Source organism: Pelmatolapia mariae, linkage group LG8, assembly GCF_036321145.2.
Source record: "Pelmatolapia mariae isolate MD_Pm_ZW linkage group LG8, Pm_UMD_F_2, whole genome shotgun sequence".
In the NCBI taxonomy this organism is placed as follows: domain Eukaryota; kingdom Metazoa; phylum Chordata; class Actinopteri; order Cichliformes; family Cichlidae; genus Pelmatolapia; species Pelmatolapia mariae.
In genome coordinates, this window is record NC_086234.1 from 30,145,779 (window position 1) to 30,172,595 (window position 26,817).

The following is a 26,817-nucleotide window of genomic DNA, read 5'->3' on the forward strand; positions in this document are numbered from 1 at the left end:
GGGAGGGCGAAAGTTGGATGAAGAACAAACACATTTTCATTAGAGGGCTGCTAGTTTGAATTTCTGAGGCCTGTGGAGTTTATCCCTCCAGCTACAGCCTGCTGTTCTGCTCAGATGTGTGAAGGGTGTAAAATCACTTCCTGTGTTGGAATGGTTTTGACCCCACTGCTTCGGTGGGAGGGAGGACTGAAGACTGAGGCCAAAACTGAGACAGACATGGACAGATGAGATGAGACGGTGGATGGTCCCAACTGGAAAACCAATCAGAGTTAAACAGACTAAAAGAGAAACGAGGAGGAAATATTCAAACACAGGTTTAGACGCTACAAGCTGAACGTTAAAATGTGGAAGGTGTGAAATCTGGAATATGTCGTGGCAAAACAGCATTTCAAAGTCCTAGGCTGTAGATGTGGGAGCTGTGAGGTTGCAGTAATTAAAATTAGCTCATCTAATTTACTCTATTTATGCCTTATTTTTTTACTAAACAAACAACAGCAACAACAAATGCGATCACTCTGTGACCTGCAGCCAACCTATGTCCTGCTAACTTGTATTTATTGGCCATTAAAGGCCAATAGTTCACACTGAGGCTGACACCTCTGATGTATAGGCAAATTCATCACACCATCCAAACCTTCCACAGTACACACACCTACTGCCCACTCCTGGCACAAAAGACAGGGATGGATGTGCGGGGAGATGGATGGATCTATGAATGCTACAACCAGATAGGCAGTCGAGAGAATATCAGCATCAGTGACATGCTGAAGCACAGTAAATAACTCATGTAAATTCCATACATGATGGTAAATATGTGGGAATTGGTGTGTGTCCTTTTAACTGTGTGTGTCAGGGTGTGTGTGTGTGTGAGCTTTAAGTGGTGAGCCATTAGGCAGGAGTCAGGCCGTCTAGTTACTTCTATTGTTCTCTTCTTCCTGGTGACCTGGTGTGAGTGATGTAACAGCTCCTTCTTTTTATGTGCATAAGGGACAGGAAGGGTTTTTGTCTCATCTTCACACCTCTCAGGACAGCGCTGACCTCTGTTCTGTTTGTGCACCATGTACGATCCTCCTGTGCTGTTTTACTGATTCATTCTCACCAAAACTCCTCGTCACAATGTCAAGGTCCCTTCAACTGTGCCACCGCTGACTCATAAAAGACATGAAATGTACAGTATGTAGTGTTTTTCACTGTTACTGTGTTTCACTGTTACTGTGTCTCACTGTTACTGTGTTTCATTGTTACTGTGTTATTGTTACTGTGTTTCATTGTTACTGTGTTATTGTTACTGTGTTTCACTGTTACCGTGTTTCACTGTTACTGTGTTTCATTGTTACTGTGTCTCACTGTTACCGTGTTTCATTGTTACCGTGTTTCATTGTTACCGTGTTTCACTGTTACTCTGTTTCATTGTTACTGTGTTTCACTGTTACTGTGTTTCACTGTTACTGTGTTTCATTGTTACCGTGTCTCACTGTTACCGTGTTTCACTGTTACCGTGTTTCATTGTTACCGTGTTTCACTGTTACTCTGTTTCACTGTTACTGTGTTTCATTGTTACTGTGTTTCACTGTTACTCTGTTTCACTGTTACTGTGTTTCACTGTTACCGTGTTTCACTGTTACCGTGTTTCACTGTTACTGTGTTTCACTGTTACTGTGTTTCATTGTTACTGTGTCTCACTGTTACCGTGTTTCATTGTTACTGTGTTTCACTGTTACTCTGTTTCACTGTTACTGTGTTTCATTGTTACTGTGTCTCACTGTTACCGTGTTTCACTGTTACTGTGTTTCATTGTTACTGTGTTTCACTGTTACTGTGTTTCACTGTTACTGTGTTTCATTGTTACCGTGTTTCATTGTTACTGTGTTTCATTGTTACTGTGTTTCACTGTTACCGTGTTTCATTGTTACCGTGTTTCACTGTTACTCTGTTTCACTGTTACTGTGTTTCATTGTTACTGTGTTTCACTGTTACTGTGTTTCACTGTTACTGTGTTTCATTGTTACCGTGTTTCACTGTTACTGTGTTTCACTGTTACTGTGTTTCACTATTGCTGTGTTTCATTGTTCTTGTAAAAGTGGCAATAACGATATATTCTATTCTACTCATTATGCAAACATTTGAAACACCGGTCTAATGTTACAAAATAATAATAAAAAATGTTTTGGGTAAAAGAATGAAATTTAAGGTATTTATATTGCCAAATGTCAAAACAGGTCAAATTTGCTGCGAGGTCTGTAAAGGTTAACTCTGTTAGATGAAATAAGTTGTTTTTTAAAAAATAAAACTAATATCACAGTTGAGGTGTAAAAGAAATCTCTTGCTTGGTTGTGTTTTAGTTCCTGCATCTCTTTTATTCCTGATCACCTTCTAGGACCTGTTTTCCTGTCTTTGTTTCAACATCTTGTATCTCCAAACACTTCTTCCCCTTCACTTTAGTTTAATTCCTTTGCATTTCACAGCTCACTGTCCTATCTTTTGTTGTTGTTGTGTATTAGCAGCCTAAACCTGTGTCTGATCTTTTTATGTGTTTTTGGCAACAAAAACACACACAGTCGGGCGTGCTGCTACTCTGAGGTTATAAGAAGGTGAGCAGGGTTCACGTGCAGGCCAAATGACAGTATGAGCTGGAGGGAGCTGAGGAGGAGGGAGGGGAGGACTGGTGTTGGCTAAAAGGCTCATTTTGGTTCCTGCCTTGGATATTTTGCTGCATCTTCTTTGTACCCTTAGTTTCATATATATGAAAATAATACACTACATTATTTTTACACACATAAACACCAAACAACACTTTTGCTCCATTTTGTTGTAGAATGATTCACTGGGTTGTTGTGTAGATATGAGTATGAATATGAATGTGGTTATGAAGTATCCATATCAGGCGTTTAAAAGCAAAGAACGATTTACCAGTGTGCCGTTCATATTTTACAGTGAATATTGGGATAATGAGTGCCACACACAAAACATGACTACGTGCTAAACTTTTTTAGGCAAGGATTCAAGGATTCAAATTGTTTATTATTATTTAGTCATGTGTCACAAGAGAAGAGGCATTTCTCTGTGCAATGAAATTCTTTCTTTGCTGTCCACCCACAGATGCCGATTAATATATACAAATGCAATCCAGTGCAATGCAATGCAATCCAGTTCAGCACTAATTAAGTAATATTATCATAATATTAATTAGAATCATATTATTATGAACATAAGCAGCTTTCTCTGCTGCACTCCGTCATATATGACAGTGTACAAGTAGATTGCAGCAGCTCGTCCACACTTATGTGAGCCTGCTGAGGGATTTCAGACATGACCAACTTGAAGGTCTGATATGTCTGGGCAACAAAAACTACATGCATCACATACTGACGTGGATTATCAGTGTTGTCACTAATCTAAACTGGTCACCAAAGATTAGACTCACTGATTGTGGTTAGAATCTCTCTTTCTGCTCTTGATATGTGGCTGAATTTGCAGAAACATTTTTGCAAAATATTTTGTTACAATGGCCTCTGACCTGTTGGATGCACTGTAAAACATGAGTCATTTTGTCAAAAAAAATTCTTACTTCATATTTGAGTCCATGTGAATGTTATTTCCTTTTCAGAGGCCTGTATTTCAGACCAGAGACTCCACCTGAGACTACGAGCAAAAGGTTAAAGAAATAAAACTCGAGCCCACCAAACCAACCATGTCATACAGCTCTGTTACTTTCAGATAAGAAGAAAATGTTCTATAAAGCTTGACTCGCTCACCTTTCATTGGTGAGCCTCTTAGTCTTATTCTGACATCTGGCTTTCTTGCTGCAGCTCGTCCTGTCAAACCTGCAGCTCGAAGTCTTCTCTTCACAGTAGAAACTCAGACTTGCTTACTACGACCACTATTAAGCTGTGCTTGAAGCTGTTGTCCTGTGAGCCGCCTATCACACAGCTGTTAACTCTCAGAAACTTGTCCTCTGATTCAGTCGTGTCTTTGGGTCTGCAGACCTCTTCCTGTCACAGTTTGTTTCTCAGTGTGTTTGATGGTGAAGGAAACTGTACTCACTGACACTTTGATTTCCTTTGCAGTTTCTCTGCAGGACAGACCTACATTTATAAGTGTTATGATGGTCTGTCTCTCTTCCACTGTTAATGGTCTTTTTCTCACCATTTTTGTATTACTTTCTGCAGTTGCTCATAAAGTCATATTTTTCTGTTGCAAAGCACTAGCTCTGTTGCTCGTAGTAGTTTAATGGTGCAAAAATAGGTTATGAAAAACTTCATTTTTTGTTTTCCATTTAATTTAAGGCACTTTATATTGTAAGGTAAAGACCCCACAATAATACAGAGAAAACCCCAACAACCAAATGACCCTCTGTGAGAAGGGCTTTGCGGTCAGTGGGAAGGAAAAACTCCCTTTAAACAGGAAGAAAGCTCCATGAAAAAAAGCTCAGGGAGGAGGGTCCATCTGCTGTGATCAGTTGAGGGTAAAGGGAGGAAGGAAGGACAAAGACACGCTGTGGATGAGAGCCACTGATTTATAGTATTGAAATGACTGAATGCAGAGCGGTGCATAAACACATACTGAGTGAAGAAGAAACACTCAGTGCATCATGGGAATCCCCAGCAGCACAGCAACATAACTAAGGGAGGATTCAGGCTCACCTGTTGTATTCAACATCCTTTGTCCAATGTACCCACTATCCCTCCTCTGCATGTCTCAGTCTTGTCTTTCTAATGTCTCCAAACTGCTCGACGTCAGGCTGGCTGTAGCTCGGGAGGTAGAGCAGTTCTGGGGAAACCCAACACGACACTCCACACACAGTTTATGTTCATGAAGTGAGTTTTCTTTTATTTACAATGTGCTTCACACACAGGCAGACTATTTTAGCTACATGTACCTAGATCCAGTCTCTTCGACTCCACGCACCACTGCACTCCAGGTCCAGAAAGTTACAGTTACTGAAGTAGGGGAGGCATGATCACACAGTCAGGTTTTTGGTCTGGTCCCTGGCAGTGCTTGTACGAATGAGGCATGTTGTATAAAGTGCTCTGAGTGTTCAGGCAAAGTAGAAAAGCACTGTATAAGAATCAGTACATTTACCAGCTAATCTGACCTTCTCATGTACTAATCTGCTCACTCCCAATGAAATCTAAACATCTTCTCTGTCTTTTTTACTGTTGCTCATTTACCTCCAGCCCATACTCGCACAGATGTTTCTGTACACTATGCCGGCCACTTGGTTATGGTGTTCCATGTATGCCCTGCCTGCTAGCATCTTGCACCCTGCTGTTATGTGCTGGATTGTTTCTGGGGCATCTTTACACAGCCTGCACCTGGGGTCTTGCCTGGATATACAGTTATAGATATATATACATATGAAAAAGTGTGAATCCAGACTCCTTAATTTCCTTGTTTGTGTGATTCTGAATAATATGACAATATTGTTTTCCTGCACTGGAGTAACTGTAGCTGTAAAGTGAATTTTCAGCTTATGAGAGCTGTTTTTAATTTTTACACATGATGTCAAATTAATCACCAGACATGAAGTGAAGCCCCATGAAATTACAAACATGATCATATAAAGTACGATGTGAATGAATATACCTGCCTTTGTATATTTTACACAGAGAGAGTAGAAGATGATAGCTAATTCCATCCGGTAGTGCAAACATGAACTGAATGTCTTTAAGGTGAATCCAAAGAAATAGTTTCATTATTTAAAGGACCGTGTGAAAATGTTACACTTTGGCTTCAGCCTGAATGAATGGTGAGGAGTAAGGAGATGATGAGATGGAGCAGGTGAGGTGAGGTCAGGGGGTCACATCCCTGAACTTTACAAGGATTCCCTACTTCCACGAGTCCAGGAGCAATCTGACATGTAAAAGACAAAGGGAAGTAAAAGGCACAAATGGCGCTCGTTCCCCAGTGCCGTTAACGTCTCCCCAACAACATTAACATCAAATACCACACCCTGCCTCATAAACGATGAAAGGCTCCCTGATGTCTGCACTCAAAGGAGACACACATGGGACCCTCCCTGTCAACAGCCAATCCCAGTTTTACTTTCTCATATCCTGAATCTTTCCATGCCATGCCACATTACTCCAACACACCCCATGCGTAGAGCGCATCCACCTGCTCGCACAAACACTTTAGATGATCTAATTATCCAAGTAGGAGGTCGTAGGAAGGATCTAACAGGTCTATGTCACATTTCAGAGACCATCAGTCCTTTGATGAGGAAGAAAGGCCGCGGTCTGTGAACTCTGCAATGGAACCGTTGCATCAGTCTGCCAGGAAGAATCTCCCATCCCCACATATCTGCAGTCGTAGCACAGCCACAGTGACCGAGGTCTCAGCCTCGGGGCTCACAGGTCTACTGTAGAAGGACCTTTGCTTTAGACACACCATTACATCCCAATGCTGCAGCAAACGTAGCATCTAAGAAACAGATGATAAAAGTGTCAAGCACCAAACAACAGCAACACCTGCAAACGATAACAAAATATAGAGTACATAATCATATCTAATATATCCAAATTTCAGTTTTAGTCTAAGTCTATACACAGATATGTGACTGCGCTAACGTCTTACCCAACTTAAATCCTTTCTTTTAGTTTTGATAAGAATTATTTGAAACTGTAAACTTTATTGTATCTCAGTATAATACACAACTGCTGCACATGAACGTGCACAGACGCTGCCTCCTGGGCGACCTTTTTCTTAAACCATCGTCAGCCTCGTCTCCACTTTCTGTTGTAAGTTTCGTGTGCAGGAGAAAGCTTGCTCCAGGATCTCTGACAGAGACATTTGAACTTGGCCCAGTGTGTTTCAGGGCAACGGGCAGCCACGGAAATCTGCACACCGCAATCCATATAACACAGTGACAAGGCGAGGCTGTCCCCATCAGAGACCAAGACACTTCCACTCAGTCCACTGACAGTGTGGAGTGAGCATGACATGCTGTGTTACAAACCACGTCAGGAACATTGAAGTATGTTAGAGAACAGGTGAAAATGGTTTTTTTATGTAGAGTTACTGTAGTTTTGAATTAAATGAATAAAGTAAATTCAAAATACATGAAAATAAATTGTATGTTTCTTGTTTTTTGTATGATAATTGACATTATGAATCTGTAAATACTTCCACTACACCTGTGTGGTGTTTGTTCTCCCCGTGTCTGTTCCCTCCGAGTACTCTGGCTTCCTCCCACAGTCCACACACATGCAGTTGCTGGGGTTAAGTTAGCTGGCATTTTTAAATTGCCCGTAGGTGTGAATGGTCTGTTCTTGTGTCAGCTGGGCCCTGCGACCCTGTGTTGGATAACCAGAAGAAAACCGATGGATGCTGAAAGTGCATCGAATAAATCAAACTGTCTAATGTGTCGCTGACTTCAGTTTGCAGAAAAGATGTTCAGTGATTCATTCACATGATGAACAGTAAGTATTATAGTACAGTATTTGTTTTGCTGTCTACCATGAGTTGGTGAATAGGATGGCTGGGATAGCCTTTAGGGATCTGCTTTATCCCAAACTGTGTGAACCACCTCTGTTCCCACTGGACAACATCGATGAGACAAGTCTTCATGTTTATGCTCAGTATCCAGAAACTGAAGACTTTTATTTCTTTTAGTGCGTGGTACAGGCTTCACAAAATAAATAAATAAATATAGGCAGCTGTAACATTTTGGTATACGTTTGACACCAACATTTCAACTAAAATAAAATGCTTAATAATTACATGTAAAAATATTTAGTAACTTAAATTTTCCACTCATGTCTCCCATGGCAATGATTTATTAACAATAATAATAATTACAACTTTAAGTATTTGTATTTCAATACAGGGAATGTCTAACCAAAACAACAAATAAGAGGATACATTTATAACACGTCTTTTTTTAAGTAATCAAAGTAACTTTACTCTCCAACATAAGTGGAGTATTTACCTTTTTGTATTTTTCTCTTGCAGTGTATTAAAAACATCAGTAATATTCATCTGTTGATACTTGAAACACTTCCTTTGTATCACTGTTTCACGTCTTTATTCTGATGTGTTTCCTCCTGAAGCTGCTTCAGATACTCTTTGTTGTGTTGGAGGAACCCAGAAGATTTTCACAGACGACTAAAACCACTGATGATAGTGTGACCATCAGTACACAGACTGTAACACATGCTCATGTATTCTCTTTGTCTGCACTTCATTACTCATGAGTTTGGATGCCTGGAGGAAAAGAGCTGTTCAGTCTCACAGATTTTGAATAATCACACCAAGCCACTAACAGCCATGTTAAAGACACCATTAACATTTGTTACTGGGCATTCGTACCACTCCACAGCAGGGACTGGGGACGCTATGTAAATGCAGGTCAACAAACAAAGTGCTCCCATTCTTACAATGACTTTTCCACTACAGACACTGGCAGCCTGACTCTCGGTGACCTTGGTCATCAGACCAAACGGCTGAGACAAGAAGAATATCCTAAACAGATTTGATTAAGCACATCCAAGAGCACTTTGAGAGTGATCTGCACTGGATAGATCATTTAGACAGGCACACTGGCCCCACATGAGACCTAATATATTACAAATATATCACTTTTCTTTAGGTGGATGATAGTTTCCCTGTCATCATCTACAAGCTAAGAGTAAATAACTGTCTGGGTCTCATGTTGTTCATACGTTTCATACATGAACACAGAAGGAGATCATTTTAATAAATGTGAACACAGAGAGAGGAAGACACCTACAGTCATTCGTTTTGTGTCACTTAATGCTTCCCTCACTGTTTCAATCCTAAGCTGCTTCTGCTCAGCTCTGCTGAGAATCATTAAAGCGACGTTTGGGACTTTCAGTCAATTAAAACTGATTATTTATTTATTAGTCAAGATTTGAAACTCTTACTTGGTTTTCATATGTATCTATTTTCAGTGATCTCAGCTTTAGTAGCAGGAAGTTATGAATGTAGGGTCTACCTTACAACATAAAGCACCCTGAGGAGACTGTTGTTGTCATTGGGTGCTGTGCAAATAAAACTGAATTGAACTGAAATTAAAAAGACATATAATTCTTTTCTTTCTTTGTTTTTTTGCCATATTTTTCAAGTAACCTGTATTTGACAACAGCATAATGAAACTGGAAATTCTGTTTTTGGTCTTCCAGCCGTAAAGATTTAGTAGCCCCCATGTGGCCACCCCTGTGTGCTGCTTGGATGAGACACTCAGCAGGAAGGATGCATGTGCGACAGCTATTTGCACTCTTCTCACATGGGCTCAATAACACACTTCTTTCACTTTTTCACATTGTTCAGGGCAGGAGTTTGTCTTTGTTTTCCATTTTAGTTTCATGCCTTACAGCTGTGCCACAAGTAGAACTGTACCATGTAGCTGCTGCTCGCCATTACATCAGCTAATTCACACAGAAAAGTGTTTAAATAAATTATGATTAACATGAACAATTTAAACATGTTAAGTAAAGGAACTTATTTACATGCAACTCGTGTTGGTTTCATGCAGCTTTTTCCAGGTTAATAAACACCTGCTGGCCTGCTAGCTGCCAGTGGAGAAAGTCTTCCAGCTGAATGGAGCGTAACAGAGACTGAAGATCTCGATCAAAAAGCAAATACACTCTCAAAACAGGAGCTTTTGTACTATTAGGCCTGAAACAGCTCATTAGTGGGGCAGTGACATTTAACTGCTGTACTCGTAACAGGGGCTGTGATTTGTTCCCAGGTAAGTAACAATTCTGTACTTTCATGGTACAAAAATAGCTTCAACATGTCCAGAACTCTGCTGCCCGTATTATCACCAGGAGTTCCTCTATTCACCACATCACCCCCATCCTGAAGCAGCTTCATTGGCTTCTGCTCGTCAAACATGGCATCAATTTAAAATACTTCTGTACACATTCAAGACTGTTCATCTTCTCTCTGATTTGGTTCAGATCAGCATCTCGGTGCCTCAGATCCTCTTCTTCTCTTCGTTGCTTCCCTTCATGTTGTCACTACGGGGGGCAGGGCTCTGCTCCTCGACCTTGGAGTTCCCTTCCTCCTGATCTGAGAAGTATTACTTCATTTTCTCTTTTTAAGTCTAGACTCAAAACTCACCGGTTCCAAACAGCTTATTCCACATAAGCTTTCCACTCTGCTAACTCTTCATCTCTTCCTTCTATTATGTTTCTCATTGTTGTGTGTATTCCCTGCTTTTATGCCGACTTTCACTACTTTGCTCCTTGAGTGTTCTGAAAGGCGCTTTTAAATAAAATGTATTATTATTATTTATAAACCATATCAGTGTTCTTATTGCCTTCTCAAAGCTTTATCTGTTTCATATACTGAAGAACTGCTACGACCTCAGGAAGACTCAAACCCACAACCTTCTTTCTTTAATGCAACAGCACACGTTTCTGCTCTACCATGCAGAATACAAGACAGTAACACTGCTGTGGATAAAGTCTGAAAACATAGTTTGTTCACAGCAATTTTGGGGAATGTTGATCAAATTCTGATAAAATGTTTTGCGAGTTATGTTATCCGTTTTCCTGGTAAAATCTGAAGAAAGGAGCGGTGACTGGAGATATTTGCACAGCAGTGTACATACTAATACAAGTAAATACAGACTCCTCCTGCCGTTCTTTGGCATTCTTTCCTGTTGTGTCCTTTGTTTCCACACACACTCGTGTATTGTTCACGGTTGTTCAGTGTTTAAAGGTGCTGCCTTCAATAACACGACTTTACCAACTATTACAATGATTTACTTTGGACTGTTTCAGGCCTCGGGATCTAAATGAAAGCAAGCGAGCTTTAAACCTCTTTCAACGCTGTGTTGTAAATTCACTAAAATGGTCAAAAATGCAGACAAAATGCCCTTGGCCGTGCAGAGTTTTGTTTCTGCTGGGTGATGGCGAACAATGGTGGGGAGGAAACGCTCTTTAAAACGAGAAGAGGAGGCAAAGTTCAGAAAAGTTCATTCACATCGTTCGAGGGCTGGACCGGCAGCGATAGGATGGTCGGACATAAAGGTGTCAGCAACAATTTACTATTACAATTTGGCCATTAAGCTGAATCTCTTATCCACGGTGACTTACACTAAGTACAACAGTTCAGCATTTGTGGATCCAATGATTGCAAGAGGCACAGTAATAAACAAGGGCCAGGGACAACAGTACAAAGCTACGAAGTCAACATGGTATGGAGGGAGGCTGGTTGTAAATCAGAATGGCACCAGAATGAGAATCAGCTCGTGAAAGAAGCCAAACCACATTTGCCAGTAAGGCTTCCATTGAAGTGCAAAAACTCTGGGTCTTATTTACCGAGCAAAGTGAAGACTGCAGTGTTACAGATACACGCAGCCCAGAGTTTCACACACTCGTCAGACTGACGATGCTCGTCACTGTCGTTTGTCTGACACGAACCATCAGTTTACTCAGAGAATTCGATTCCATTTTATCTACACAGCGCCAAATCACAGTCGCCTCAAGGTGCTTTCTATTGTAAGGTAGACCCTACAATAATACATACAGAGAAAACCCAACAATCATATGACCCCCTATGAGCAAGCACTTTGGCGACAGTGGGAAGGAAAAACTCCCTTTTAACAGGAAGAACCCTGTGGCAGAAGCAGGCTCAGAATCCAGGTTATGCAGGTATTGAAACAGTGTAGTAACCTGGTTCCTGAGCATGCAGGTGCAGCAGGTAAGTGATCACACTGTTTCCCTGACCTCTGTGTTAGTGAGCAGTTTGTCATTTAGGCTTGAACACAAATAAACACAAACTACAGTGTAAGACAGATTTAGAGTTTTTGGCCAACGTGCTGTTAAACCAGCAAGGTCTCACTTCCAACTCATTACATACATTAGAGCCCCCTGATGTCAGGTAGTAATCTTTAGCATGATTTCTCAGTGTGGAGAGTTAGCATAGAAAAACAGAGTAATATATTCCAAACAGTGATTTTAAACTAGATTACACCAGAGTTTATTGTCTCCCTTTGGAGAAATTTACCTTTAACAACCAAAGGAAACACGTCGTGTAAGATAACACACGCGTACAAATAATTTCCCCTACTGCTATTCGATAATTGAACTGATAATGACACTAGAGAAAATGTATTCCTACAGTTTGGTGACCTGTACCCTTTTCCTGAGAGCATCAAATCATACTCATTAAACAAGGCTGTGATGTTTGTCCTTCATAGACCCTGCTTCATCACAGACTCCTCAGAGACCTCCTGTAGAGAAGATCAACTATCAACTATCTTTACAGCCATTTTCATTGAATTTTGAATTTGGGGTCTGAGCTCAGCAGAAAGGTTTCCAAACCATGTAGTGATCCATAACGGCTGTAACACGATGCATTTATCCACCCCATGGACCCAAAGCATTTTTAAAAAACAAGCACTGACTAACTTGTGCACCCATGCTCCACACGATGAACCTACTGTTACTGACAATCAGAGCAAACACCTAAATACTTAAAGTTGTCACCTGTTCAACCTTCTCTCCAATAATTAAAGCCGGGCTGTGATCTCCAACAGATCCCGGATCAAAGATCACTTCCTTGATTTTCATCAGAAAATGCAGTCAGACAGCTGTTTGTATATAATATGAAAGAGACTACAGACTTTCACTTACTGTTGTCTTTTACCATCTAATTACACAGAGATTCACCTGCATGTGTATCGTGTCATGTCAATCAAAGAACCATCAGTGCTTCTCTCAGCATTATATTCACATTGACCAGGATCTAAAAGGTCTAAAGGATTTAAACTAACCCTAACCAAGGTGATTGCTTACTAAACTTTGCCCTCTTCTCTTTCCCCTTACTCCTAACAGCTCACGGCAGATGGCCCTGCCCCTCCCTGAGCCTGGCTGTGTCAGAGCTTTCGTCCTGGAGTTTTTCCTTCACACTGTCTTAGAGTACCTGCTCACAGGCGGTCATGATTACTGGGGAAATCCTGCAGCACCTGCAAGGTCCCCCAGTTAGCACTAATAGGAAGATGATGTGCTGGCTAAGCTAAGGAATCTTAATTCTAGTATTAAATCAGATGACCACATCTGACTGCTTTACTGGTAGTGATAGTGGGGATACAGAGAGAGGAGGTGAAGAGAGCGCACACAGTATGACAGAAAGACAAGAGCAAACAGGTGTGCAGTGCAGGAAAGCATTCATAGATACATGACAGGAGATATGTTTGAGGCGTGGTCCTGGTCCTGTGAGCGTGGCGTGAGAGGGTACACATCAGGCATTGGTCAGGTGTGTGGAAGTGTGAAAGGAGGCAGTGGCTGTGCTTCTTTTTCCCTCACTTAGTACAACATGAAAGAAAAGAGCAGCTGTAAAGCAAAGTCATGGATTAAACACATAAATGTACCAAATGTTCAAAATGTCTGCTGAGAGATCAGGTGTTAGGATCCAGGAGGTGAGGTGTGGCGATGCAAAACAGCTCAAGGAGCTTAGAAAGAAAAGCGTCTGGACTTCTTTAAGTTTCCTTGAAGACGTTTCATCTGAGAAGCTTCTTTAGTTCTGAGAGCAGCTGGTCCAGACGCTCCTTAGACTACGATGACCTGGATGACTGAGAACCTTCACAGATACAAAACAGCTTCAAAAATACTTTCTTCTCGATAATGTCGGTGCTTAAAACGGTTAGGATTTGTTTTAAGCACAATGAACTCTCTGTGCTAACCAGATAATCTGATCATTCGCTCCTCTGCTAGCTCGTAATGTGTTCTTTGAACAATCATCTGCAATGCCAGCTGCAGTAGCTGCTATTTCTCACTTTTTGACATAAACACACTTAAACAGTAATCCTTTAACAGTCTGTTATCATGAATGAAGACACGTGAATGCTATGATACTGGACTGCTTTTATTCTTCTTCTGTAAATCTTTACTGGCTTGGTGCCCTGAAAGTGAACCGATCAGTATGAACTCTGGTTCACCCTCTGGCTGCTCATCTGCCAGGGTCATCAGGGCACAGCTTTGCTTTCCCTCCTTGTATGGATTCCAGATTTTTCCTCTGTTGCTTTTCTCCTCGCAACAATTGATAAAGAGGTGTGTGTGTGTTTGTGTGTGTTATCACTACATTTACAGTCACTCTTACATCACACTCACTGTTTCTGCCTTTAACCCAGACGTTTTACATTCCCTGGATTTCAATGTAAAAATATGCAGTCTTACATAAATTGTATCAGATGGATGTAACTTTAAAAAATTGAGCCAACGCCAAAGTAAAACTGTGTTCTTCCTAACGGCCAGCAGCAGGCAAAAACTGTCAGCTTTTAATAGAAGTCTAAAATCTATGACTATGATAAACACTTTGCTGATAAATTTTCAGTCTCAATCATTTTGAATAATATAAGCGCAAACACACTCTGCTGGTTCCACTGGAGTAACAAAAAAGGACAATACAGCAGGTGATGCAACATATCAGTGAAAGGTTCCTTATCCTTGCTCATCATGTCCACTTTCAGAAACTCTCAGGTCGAGGCTGATGGGTGGCATTGTTGTGTCTGTGTCCATCTTTTATATACAGTCTATGAATAGAAAACACAAATAATTAATTTTAAATAGTCAAAAAAACTGTGTTTAAATAGAGATAAATAAAAATAACCACATTTTAATGAATATACAAAAATATACATTTATTGTATGTAAAAGCAAAGCATTCAGGCAGTGCTGTGTGTCACAAAGGTAAACCAGCAGTGAGCTGATATTAGTCATCACAGTCTGGTTAAACCAGGTGCAGAGAGCGGTTTTAAACTGTTTATTGGAATAGGAGTGACTGGCTGTAAACTGAGTGAACTCTACAGGGTCTGCTGCAGAGCAGAGGGTATTACTGGAGGACCTGGTAAGTGAGAATAAGTGTTGCTGCATTTGATCGCAACAGTCTACTTAGAGAGATGACACCAAGGGTCCCCAGAATGTCCAAGACGAGGCAGGTGGAAAGTGGGCAGGCAGGTAGAGAACTAGTACATCCATCCCTTTGCAGGTGGCAGAGCTGGGACACCAGAGGAGAGAGATGTGGCTGGAGGTGCTCACAGTCCACAGGAATGCTTGGCTTGGAGTTCCAGAGAGATTAGCTGGTTTTGGCACCCAGAGGAACACTGGTTACACGGGGAAGCACAGGACACTGCAGAAATCCAAGGACACCTGGTTATCACTATGTGGGAAAAGACAGGCTGGAGGAATTCTGCCTAGAAACACCATAAGTGGAAGGATGGCCATGGCAGGAGGGCTGCACCCATGGATGGAGCAGAGACTGTGTTGGCTGAGTGACTCCACAACAGAGACGCTAACAAATGCAGAAAACACAAAACTATGTGACACTGGTTTTTAAAAAGTGTAAATATCTGCCTGAACTGGGATATGTGGTGTTTCCTTTCTGTTCAAATGTCATTTGCAATCACTTCTCTATACACACGACGATTTGGAGGGGATGGAAGAAATAACTCCATTTCTGTCTGAATGAATGACAGATGAAATCTCTTAGAGGTAAGTGTGTGTGTGTTTTGATGAACAGCTGATTCTAAGATGACAACAGAATCAAGTGTTTTCAGGGATAACAATCAGGTGTTAGAGAGAAAAGAGACTAAATCCAAAGTATGATCTTTACAAACACATTTATAAAGATGATTTGTGGCCACAGGATCTCAGAAAAAAGGAAAAGTTTACAGAGCCATGAGTCTGGACTCCAGCAGCCCACAGAGTGTACAAGGAGGAAATTAATGACCACTGGAAGGCAAGAAGAAGCATCCCAGCATAAGAGCATTATCCTGTCTGTAACATGCTGGAGCAGGATGGCTCATCATCGCTGATAAAATGATGGAACATTGAAATATCCCAAAGCTGCAGAGTTTTGTTTCCAGCTCAAACTGTGTCTCAAAATGTAAACCTTGAACACACACCAGCACTGAGAAGTCACCCTTTACGAGACGCTGACAGAATACTTGTTTAAACGATGGTGTAATCCCATTACTTTTTAAAGGCAGTTTTACAGAAAGACTAAACACCTGGCCCAAAAGTCTAACTTTATAAAAGACGACGTTTTTTTAAACTAAAAATCTACATTTAAGTATGCCATATTCTACATATGCATGATGATTTTTAGTTGTGCTTCCATAGATTCTATTTTCTGCCTCATTATACACACATGGAGGAGGCTGAACCTGTTTGCGTAATATAATAACTTGAAACCAGAGTTACAACCAGCATGATGGAAACTACAAAAACCCCTGTAGCACATCGAGTTTACTGGTATACAAACATTCAACAGCATATAACCACAGATATGTGCGATCATGTTTTGGTTCAGTGAAAGACGAAAACAAACGCCTCTGCAAATTTGTTTTATTAAATAAAACCCAAACATCAGCTGAGGTCCAATAGAAAAGGTATTTATATTAAGAGACACATTAAATATGTACAGTCCTGTAGACACAGCTCAGAGGTCCACAGAGTGCCTCTCATGCATTTTGCTCAGCTCAAGAAAAAGAATATACACAAATCCAAAGTATAAATAGTAGAATATAAAATTTGCTCTTGTGTAATCTACACTATGTACAGTTAATGCTTAAACACTGACACCAAGCTAAAAGGAACATTCTCCTGTTCATGTGTGAGTGAGTCTGCAAACAAGCCTTTTATGACTTTTGGGGAAAATAAAAAATAAATCTGAAATGTTTATTCTGTTTAATTCTGTACATAGCTGGTGAACTTGGTTGGCAGATTGTCTTCGGGATAGACAGTAGGTCCTGTTTTCATGGTTGGAGGCCCGTTTAAAAGAGTCCAGTGACACTTTGTTACCACCTCCACCAGGAACACCTTCAGCAGAACCTTGGCAAATTCCTTCCCAACGCACATCCTGGAGCCACCACCAAATGGGATGTACTGAAACCTGGAGGAGTCCGCACAAGGATCGGTCATGAAGCGCTCTGGCTGGAAGTCTTCTTTGTCGGGGAAGATCTCTGCCACATCATGAGTATCGCAGATACTGTAGACAACGTTCCAGCCTTTGGGAATCTGGTAACCCTGAGGAGGCAAGTGGAAATCATTAGTGAGTCGCTTCTGTCATGAGTCTTAAAGCTTCCATGTTCATATTACTTATGAAATTGTTGCCAGCTTACATTGAGCTCAAAGGTCTTGAGGGCCACTCTGAAGCCTCCAGGGACAGGAGGGTTGATCCTCAGCGTCTCTTTGATGACACAGCCTGTGTATTTCAGCTGCTCCAAGGACTCGATGTTCAGGCTCTGTAGGTCCATGCCCTGCTCCGCCTGAACACAGAAAGCCATGTCTAACTGTTCTGTGAAGCTGAAGGCAGTGCTGCAAAGATCAGCTGCCCGTCTTTGTTTTTCCTCAGTTTTCTAAGCTTGGTCAATGCGCACAACAAAGGAACCCACACAGCCACAGGAAGAACTCCACAGAAGAAGTCTCCAAGTGGGGTTCAAACCAGAAGCCTTGATGCTGTGAGGCAGCAGTGCCAACCACTGATGGCCCACTTGATCAAATTAGGTTCTTCAAGAGCTTCAGTATGGATGGAGCGCCACAGTAGTTCTGTGATGTGCAAAACTCACTGTGTCATTTATTAAAGTAACTTTATTATAGTTTAATTTAACCAGAAGTACAATTCTTGGGAAATCTAAAGCATCAGACTGGACAGCAAAGACTCGGGGACTGTTATTACACAACAAACCAGTAAAAGCTCAGCACCATGTGATAGACGGGTATGAAAGTCCAGCAAATGTCAAACAGACCTTGTTTTTACAAAATAAGCTGAAAACAGTCACTGTAAACAAGCTTTACCTTGTCCTCGAGCTCCTGTCTCAGTTTATCCACTACTTTGGGGTTTAGACCCAGGAACATGACCAGAGAGGTGGCTGTGCTGGCTGTGGTTTCATGCCCCCCAAACAACAGCTCTGTGGCAGACTGCTTGATGGCCTGCAAACAGAAATACATTTACAGTGGCTCATATGGACAGAAATGTGTTTTGCAGACGTGCATTGCAGCACGTGACCTCCTCATTACCTGCATGCTGATGGGCTCTTTGTTCTTGTTGCTGCTGTCTATGAGCTGCTGCAGGGCGTCTCTGGGTTTCCACTCCTGGTCTGACTCCTGCACCTTCTTCTTGATGTTCTCCTCAATCTTAGAGTGGATGAAGTTCCTCGCTTTCAGACCCTGCAGGAGAGGAAGCAGGAAATGCAGAGGAAGGTGGGAATAGAGGGGAAAACATCAGATGAGGGTAGGAGAGAGAAGATCAAATGCACTCTAAACAATTTCATCTTGTCCGTAAAGTTTTGTTATTATTTGGACTAACTGTACAATTAAACCCTTAGAATATTGGCATTTCATGCTTCTTACCCTGTACAGTCCACTGAAAGGCACATCAATGGGCAAAGAGAACAGGTTCTTGATCATTTCCTCAAAAGCCTCCACCAGCTCGTGCTCATCGGTTTGAATCTGCTCTGGCTCAAAGCCCAGCAGAACCCTCATGGCGATGCGGAACATCAGCCGCTTCATCTCTGGGTAGACCAACACGCAGGAGTCACTTGCCAGCCATTCCTTCACTGCAGCCTGAACTTCCTCCTGGATAACGGGGATATAGAGCTCTAAAGCCTCCCTGGAAAAGGCGCGCAGGATAGCCTGAGGGGGCACAGGAGTGATGATGGAAGAGCAGACTTAGTGAGACCATTTCACCTCAGTGCTGGCGTCAAGGACAAATATTTTGTCCTTAAATGTTTTTAGTTAGGCAATATGCCACAAACATTACAGCTCAACAAATCAGCAGCTGAAATCACTTCATTTTCACTGATTCCAGGTCAGTGTGTTAGCGAAACTTGAAAAAGACGATTTTCAGAATAATTATGCATACAAATGAAAAGCATAGACCAGTCAGCTCAAGTCAGACTTTTAATGTTTAGATATGGTTCCAGCTCAATGCACTTTATATTGTGAAAGACTGTTAGAGACTGAAGGATCACATTATTCCCTCTGCCTAGCTCCTGGCAGATGTGCAAAGAAATAACTCCCTTTTAACAGGAAGAGATCGCCACAGAGCCAGGCTCACAGAAGCAGCTACGTAGAACGACCAGCGACCAAATGGGGGGTGAGGGGGTAAGACTAGAGCAAAGAGGAGAGGCCACAGCGAGACTAAGGACAAAGACGTGTAGTACATGAAACAGGAATGGGTCTATAGCAGTATAACTAAGAGATGGTTCAGCATCACCTGCTAGAGTCCTGATTTTAAGCTTTATCAAAACAGAAACATTCAAGCTGGATTTTAAAAGCAGGGTGGGTGGTGTGGGGTGCACAACTCCGCGTGGGCCTTCTGCTCGACAAACTCCAATTTGTCTAAAAATGCTATGGTCAAAAAACCTCGACCACATCTCGCTTCATAAAGCAAAAACTTTACAACATTTTTGGTCAAACGGTCTGCCGACCAGTTTCCAGCATTTCGCTTTATTACAATTCTTGTAACGTTCAGTGTGGCGGTCAGCACGCTGATCCCAGCTCAGCTGGCTTTTACTTCTCGTTACTCTTTAGTGTTTTACTATAATTATTTGTATGTTTTACATCACTGCTTGTTGCATCTTTAATGCCGCAGCACATCCGAAACTTAACCTAAATTATAAGACTCCTCTGAGGCACAGTGCGTGCCTAAATGTGGGTCGCACATGCGATTTAACTGTTTTCAGCTATATTCAGAGACTGCTTTAAACCATCTATGGACATTTTTATTTCTGTAGTAAAACTTGGCATATTTGCTTAAACCAGAATCAACGTTAATTGAAAATTCCAAATGTGAGAGGAAAAATGCAAAAGTAAGCATTATTGTGAAATACAACTATATACCTTTCAGAGACCATCACTGGGTGTCTTTTGCAATGGGATTCTCTCTTTATTAGTATGTGCTCAAATGTGGGACTTTACAGGACACTAACTAGAAAATACGGATCCTGATTCACTTTTTTGAGAATTTAGGGCTTTTATCTTTACAGTTTAAGATATTCATGTTCAAACACTGCCACAGATTTCAAAAACAAACAGAAACATGCTGGAAGTAGGTGGATGGAGCATTCTCTGGAGGATATGATATGAAGCTAAGATTGCAAAACAACCAAAGTCTAAATTTTAAGATTTTAAAGCAAATTAGAGGCGACGAACAGAAAATGTTCTGAGAATGTGTTTGTAGATGGAATGACCCTGGTATTAGAAAGACAAACTACATTGTGTCAGGGAACATCAAGTCTGTATGCTTTAATAAAATGACAGAAAAATTCTTTAAAAAACAAACAAACCACTTTTGAATGAACTGTAAGCTCACTACAATGACACTACGGCAGTAGCTGTCAAATCTGGAGGTATAGGGTGACAGATATGACTGTAGCATGATGATATTGAGCTTCAGCACCTGGAGGTAACTGTTGTAAATTGGTGCCATGTCACAAACCTGAACAGAACCGAAGTGACCGAGCTCGAGTTTCCCGGTTTTTGTAGAAAGGAGATGCATTTGTTCAGAGTTTGGATGTAAAAGTGCGCCTGATGTAAATCCCAGCCCGCCGCTGTAGCCAGTGCTCCCTCTAAGGAAAGGTCAAAGTAACTTACTTTTTTTTTAGTCTTGTGCTGAGCTCCGTGCATGTTGGAGAGCGTCTCCGTGCCCAGGATCGCGCGAACAGAAGCGGGCCACTGCGCGGACACCAGCCTGTGCTCCCCCAGGAGGATCTGCTTGACGTTATCCGCGCCAGTCACGCGCACCGTGCGGTTCCCGAAGAGGTGTGTGCGGTAGATGTAACCGTACTTCTCCCGCTTCATCCGAAGAAATGTTTTCCTCTGTGAATACATGGCCACACAAACAAACCTTCATGTGTGGATGGTTTTACCCTCACGCACGATACATTAAATATACATGTACACATTTATGACAGTGGGTTCATTTTAATTCTACACTTCCCATAAGCTCCGGGAAAACCCAAACTTTCACGTTTAGACTGAACATAATATTTCATCCTCCGCGTGATGACAAGAAGCAGCGTTTACCTGGAGGAGGAGTTGCAGCGTCTCTCCAATGAAAGGCAAGCCCATGGATCCGGGGGGCAGCGGGAAAGGGCAAGTCGGGTCTCTGCATCGGAGCGTGTAAACCTCCCACAGCTTCACGGCCAACAGGAACAGCAGAATGGGAAGCGCTACGGTGCACAAGAACGTGGTCAACAGTGCATTCACGACCATGTTGCAGCGTCTCGTGGGCCCGGTGAAGAATTCAGGTGGAGCTCAGTCTGCGTCTGGGACTCCGGTGTGCCAAGCCGCAGTTTTTATAGGCTGGCAGCCCGTGGGCAGCCCATTACCTTCTCCTCCCTCCGATAAATTAGTTCACGCAAAGTTCATCTTTAATTGTGGGTGTTGCTCGGCCCCGCCTCCGACCTGTGCTGGCCGACTCGCCTCACCATTTGTTCCAGAGGCCACAGCTTTAGTCCCTACCTCCTGTTGCACGCACACAATCCACGGCGGATTTCACTGAGAAAAGGTGATGATTCCCACCGAGACAATGGAAGTCCCAAGACGCCTTTGTTGGCAATAAGCAGCTACTTTACACACTCATTACCTTGGCTTAAGCCCCGCTTGTAGGAGCGGTAATCATGCCTGCCGGCGCCGAGTATTCAGGAGCAATGACCTTTCCAATTTTCAGAAAATGTAAAAGCGGCGCTTAATCCCTCTCCCCGTGGGTGCCGTGGGTGCCATTCATAGTTAAAAGTCTGAGTTGTTTTTCTTTTATAGCTTGTGACCGCCGTGGCTTACCCTCCTGCCTTAATTATAAATCAATACATGAATAAGGCAGCACGTGACTATCAGAGATGAAGGTGGAAGCTGCGCTGCGCGGTGACGCGCGGCTTCTCTTTCAGCCGCTTTCTAATCTAGAAGAAGACTTTAACCTGCCGTCAGTCTGTCCTGCCGTGTGTGTGTTATAAAAATGATATCTCTCTGAGTGGGTTCAAACACGGGTCACACGCAGGGTTATTCCCAGGTTACGCTGCTGCACGCAAAGTAAACACCGAGCAGAGAACATCCTCGTCAGCCGAGCCACTGCGTTTGGACTCTTTGTTTTTACGAGCTGCCATAACTTCACAAGGGGTGTGTGTGTGTGTGTGTGTGTGTGTGTGAGCGTGCGTGTGCGCGCTCAGCCTGACAGAGACAGCTTGGCTGCTGTTTTTACAGCGAAGCATTACACGGATGGATCTTTCTGTTCTGGCTGACTGTGTGCGCCCTGAGGTTCACCCCTGTGGAAGGTGCGGCAGCTATCACCATTACAGCCAGGACATATTATCGGATCTCCCGTCACGGCCTGCTAGAAAAAAGACTTTTTCTTTAACTTTTGCATGGCTGTAAGTGCACCAGGTAAATTTCTAGGACATACTTGGGTTGTTTTTTCAGCCTTGTTGCAGTTTGGGGGGATTCAGCCATAAGGGTAGTAGTGCAGTAAGACCAGGACCAGAACACCAAGACCAGTCCCTCAGTGTCTCTCTTCCTATGTCTACAGATTCATAAAGGTGCAAAACTGATTTGTTCTACATTTCTTTACAAGTGAAGTGTGACTAGTACAAACCAGCTGACACCACTGTAGCTGCAGGTGGGAACAACAACAGGCCCTACCTTTGTTTCTTTTGACAAACAGGATCCTTGACCTTTACACTGGAATAAAAAAGGAATGCTTTATTACAGTTTCTGAAAATCAACAAGAAAATATCAAACATATTGTTATACTAAAATATGAATACTAAGGACTACATTTCAAATTCAGTTCAAATTAATACAAAACAAAAACAAACATGAGGTAATATTAGTGTGTAAATAGCTGGATTTCCTGGAAGCAGCCTGTTATTTTGGGAAAAAGCTGAACAGTGAACAAGAAAATACATGAAACAACTGTTCCAGATGTTGTTTTGTGTGTCTGTGTAGTTGGGTGGATCAGATGGAATTAGGCACACAGCCTCAAAAGGTCTGAAATTCTGCTACATCCCTGCCACGCGTGTCAAGATTCAATAAGTTAGCTGCAATGAACTTCTGTGGAGTACTTTGGATGCAAAAGTAGGATCTTTATATCTGTAAACTTTTTTTTAATGGAAGAATATTTGTCTGTGCTGTTCACAGCTGTCACAGAGACGTATAGTCCGAGCCTTACCTCACCTCTCAGCTGTCATGTGCACTCTGCTGCACTCAGTGACAGAGTGTTACTGGGCACACTCTGCTGGTTTCCAGGCTCCAAGTCACTTTTCCACTGATAATAGTCACTAATGTAAAACACTGTGACATATATCATATTGTGATGTACCTTGGACACCAGTGTGTTGCTCAGCTTTCTGTTTTAAAAGCACTGTGCAAAGCTGCTTTTAGAGTAAGTTACATTTTCATGTCATCATTTGCTCATTTGCAGAATGCTACTGAGAACCAGAGTTATCATGTATGAGAGAGAGAGTGCCTTGCGATGGACTTTCAGGGTGAATGGGTTTTCAGCTGGTCATGCTGTGGATGGTGAGTTTTTCACATGACAATGTGAATGTGTGAAACAGCATTCTGCTGTTTAGGTGTTATGAGGTGGGGAGAGGGGACAGGAGGTGAAGGGAAGTTCAAGTGTAAAGAATGATTCCTCGATTTAAACGCCCCGCACAAACAGAGCGATCAGTGACTCTGCTGCTGTCATAGTATAAAGTTAATGTTGCATGCATAGATCCCAGGCTAACACCTTCCATCACGGTCTGTTCTTATACACTTCAGCTTTAGCCACAACACAACATACCAACTTTATGCAAAGCTTCAGTTCAATTCAGTTTATATAGCACCAAATCAAACAACAGTTGCCTCAAGGTGCTTTATATCGTAAGGTAAAGACTTAAAGGACATAACTTTGAAATGTAGTTCATCTGCTGTAGGTGGTTTTTTTAGGCTTTCTTCTTTTGTTGTCCATTTGTGTTGATTTTAAGGACACACTGCACAACAGGCCGAGATGTGGCAGGTTTTTATTTACTGATAGCTTTTCAGCTTGTTGGTGCAAAAATGTAGTTTTATACATGCATATATTTTTGGCATTTTTCATACATTCAGCTAAAGAACTAAGTGTGTCTTTTTTCAATTAAATTGAATTTAAAGTTTTATTTATATAGCACCAAATCACAACATTAAATGCTTAGTAAATGCTTACTCTGTAACCACATGCTTAAAGAGGAAGAATCTGGTTAGATACCATATTTCTAAGATTTTCAGGGCCGAGTACAATAACCTCAGTTTGATCTGAATGAAGAAGCAGAAAGTTAGCGGCCATCCAGGTCTTTATGTCTTTAAGACATTCCTGCTGTTTAACTAATTGGTGTGTGTTACCTGGCTTCATGGACAGACAGAGCTGGGTGTCATATGCATAGCAGTGTAAATGTATGCTATGTCTTCTAATGATACTGCCTAAGGGAAGCATGTATAATGTAAACACAATTGGTCCTAGCACTGAACCCTGTGGAACTCCATAATTAACCTCAGTGTGTGAAGAGGACTCTCCATTTACATGCACAAATTGGAGTCTATTAGATAGATATGATACAAACCACTGCAGCGCAGTACCTGTAATACCTACAGCATGTTCTAATCGCTCTAATAGGATATTATGGTCAACAGTATCAAACGCAGCACTGAGGTCTAGCAGGACAAGCACAGAGATGAGTCCACTGTCAGAGGCCATAAGAAGATCATTTGTAACCTTCACTAAAGCTGTTTCTGTGCTGTGATGAGCTCTGAAACCTGACTGAAACTCTTCAAATAAGCCATTCCTCTGCAGATGATCTGTTAGCTGTTTGACAACTACTCTTTCAAGGATGTTTGATATGAAAGGAAGGTTGGAGATTGGCCTATAATTAGCTAAGACAGCTGGGTCTAGAGATGCTTTTTAAGTAAAGGTTTGACTACAGCCAGCTTGAAGGCCTGTGGTACATAGCTGATTATTAGAGATAAGTTGATCATATTTAAGATTGAAGCATTAATTAATGGCAGGACTTCTTTGAGCAGTTTTGTAGGAATGGGGTCTAAAAGACACGTTGATGGTTTGGAGGAAGTAATTATTGAAGTTAACTCAGATGTTCACGCTTCCCTGATAAACCCCTTGGTTCCCTAAAAATATTAATATTAATAATATTTCTACCAGAAAAATATGTTGAAACAGTATTAATAGTAAAAGTAACAATAATAAATAAACACTTGATGCATTTATTGTAATCATAGTCACACTTTGCTTCTTCCACATTCTGAAACCTGAACAGGACGATTAGCGTATGCACCGTGGTTTTGAGGTGCAGATATATCATCATTTGCTTTTGTTCATTTAAACCTTGCAAGTCATGCACAGGCAGGGTTTTCTTCAAACTGGACCAGTGAAAATACAATAATAATAATTAGTCTACAACACTGATGATTAAACCTACTATAAAAATGTTTCGAGTTTGTCAGTCTACCGAAGAGTTGACAAATTCATGAGGAAAGTCTATTTTAAACTGTAGAGTAGCAGAATATGATTTTCAGACCTGAGTCTGGCTTGGTAATAAAAACAAAAAGAGAACACTTTTTTCAAATGTCTCAAAGTTGTGTCTTATCCACAGAGCCAAAGGTTGTCCCTCTTGGCTTTGCTGTTCTGGAGTGCTGTTGCAGATCATATTTAGATGATAAACCCAAAAAAACACAAATAGACTTAGCACATGCTACTGAGACCCCCGATAGTTCAACTAATAAACTGTTGAACTGCCAGTAAGTTTTTCATGGGCGGAACCCACAAATTCCTTACAAATGTGGCACCATTTAAGACTTTCCAGTGGCCTTAGATTTAATGCCAAAAACACTGTTACAACAAAGAAATAATCAACCAAATATACATTTCCTTACGTTTTGTGCAAAGTTTATTAATGTGTGTTAATGTGGCTTGGCCTTTTTGTGTGCAGTTTGTATGTTCTCTCAGTGCCTGCATGGGTTTCCTCACACAGTCCAAAGTCATGCATGTTAGCTTAACTGGTGATTGGAACGTGGCCATGATTGTGAGGTAGAAGTAATGTGCCAGTGTTGTTGTCGTACATTTATTTACACACACACACACACACACACACACACACACACACACACACACCTACAGAAGAGAGTGCACAATCAGTGAGCACCACATTTCACATTGGCTGACCTGCTTGTGACCCCGACATCTCAGTGAACTCTGGAGAACAACCAAGTTCACTGTCCGTTAAGGGCGGGTGGGTGAGGGCGGGTGGGTGAGGGGGTGGTGGAGGCCCCTTTTCAGTTATCATTACCAAATAATGACTGAATAATTTCACTATTGAAGCATATGAATATGCAGTTGTAACATTTGATCCAAATCAGTTAGCTGAGTTTACATTTGTATGTTAAGGGTGTTTGCTTGTAATTAAACATTATGGGAATTAGCTGCAAATACATTTGTTAAATATTTTAGTCAACTGAGAAGCACTGGAGAGCGATTCTTCAAGATACTTAAAGAAATAATAAGAATGCTGCCTCAGAGAGTTCAGACTGTACTGAAGGATAAATGTGGTCAAATATTGACTTTCGTGTTTGTTAGAACTCTATTTCTTTACATACTGTATGTTTGTGTTATGTTTGCACATAATCACTGCACCTTTTTCCATTGTCCTGTCCAAATTTAAAGCAACAAGTTTTGGCTCAAGACTTTTGAACTGTACTGCAGAATTTATTAAATTGGAGGCAAAGGACCCTTGCACAAATGCTTGCAGTGGGTTTTGAATCACGTGTTTTCTGCATCTTCTGCACTGCTTTACAAAAACAGCATCATATCATTGTTTCC

General features: G+C 41.6%; 1 protein-coding gene across 3 annotated transcripts; it reads right to left on the reverse strand.

Annotated features, from left to right (window-relative positions):
* Positions 1 to 16,351: 16,351 nt before the first annotated feature.
* On the reverse strand, positions 16,352 to 21,191 carry LOC134633346 (cytochrome P450 26A1). Of its 3 annotated transcripts, none has more exons than XM_063482217.1 (7): positions 21,003 to 21,191; positions 20,571 to 20,795; positions 18,327 to 18,608; positions 17,994 to 18,143; positions 17,772 to 17,906; positions 17,096 to 17,242; positions 16,352 to 17,000 (listed from the first exon to the last, which is right to left on the reverse strand). In XM_063482217.1, exons 1-7 carry the CDS (start codon positions 21,189 to 21,191, stop codon positions 16,662 to 16,664), a joined length of 1,467 nt encoding a protein of 488 aa, XP_063338287.1. In that variant the 3' UTR covers positions 16,352 to 16,661. The 3 variants fall into 3 exon arrangements, with proteins under 3 accessions (XP_063338287.1, XP_063338289.1, XP_063338288.1); XM_063482219.1 differs by having other exon boundaries at positions 17,096 to 17,233; positions 17,763 to 17,906; XM_063482218.1 differs by having other exon boundaries at positions 17,763 to 17,906.
* Positions 21,192 to 26,817: the final 5,626 nt, after the last annotated feature.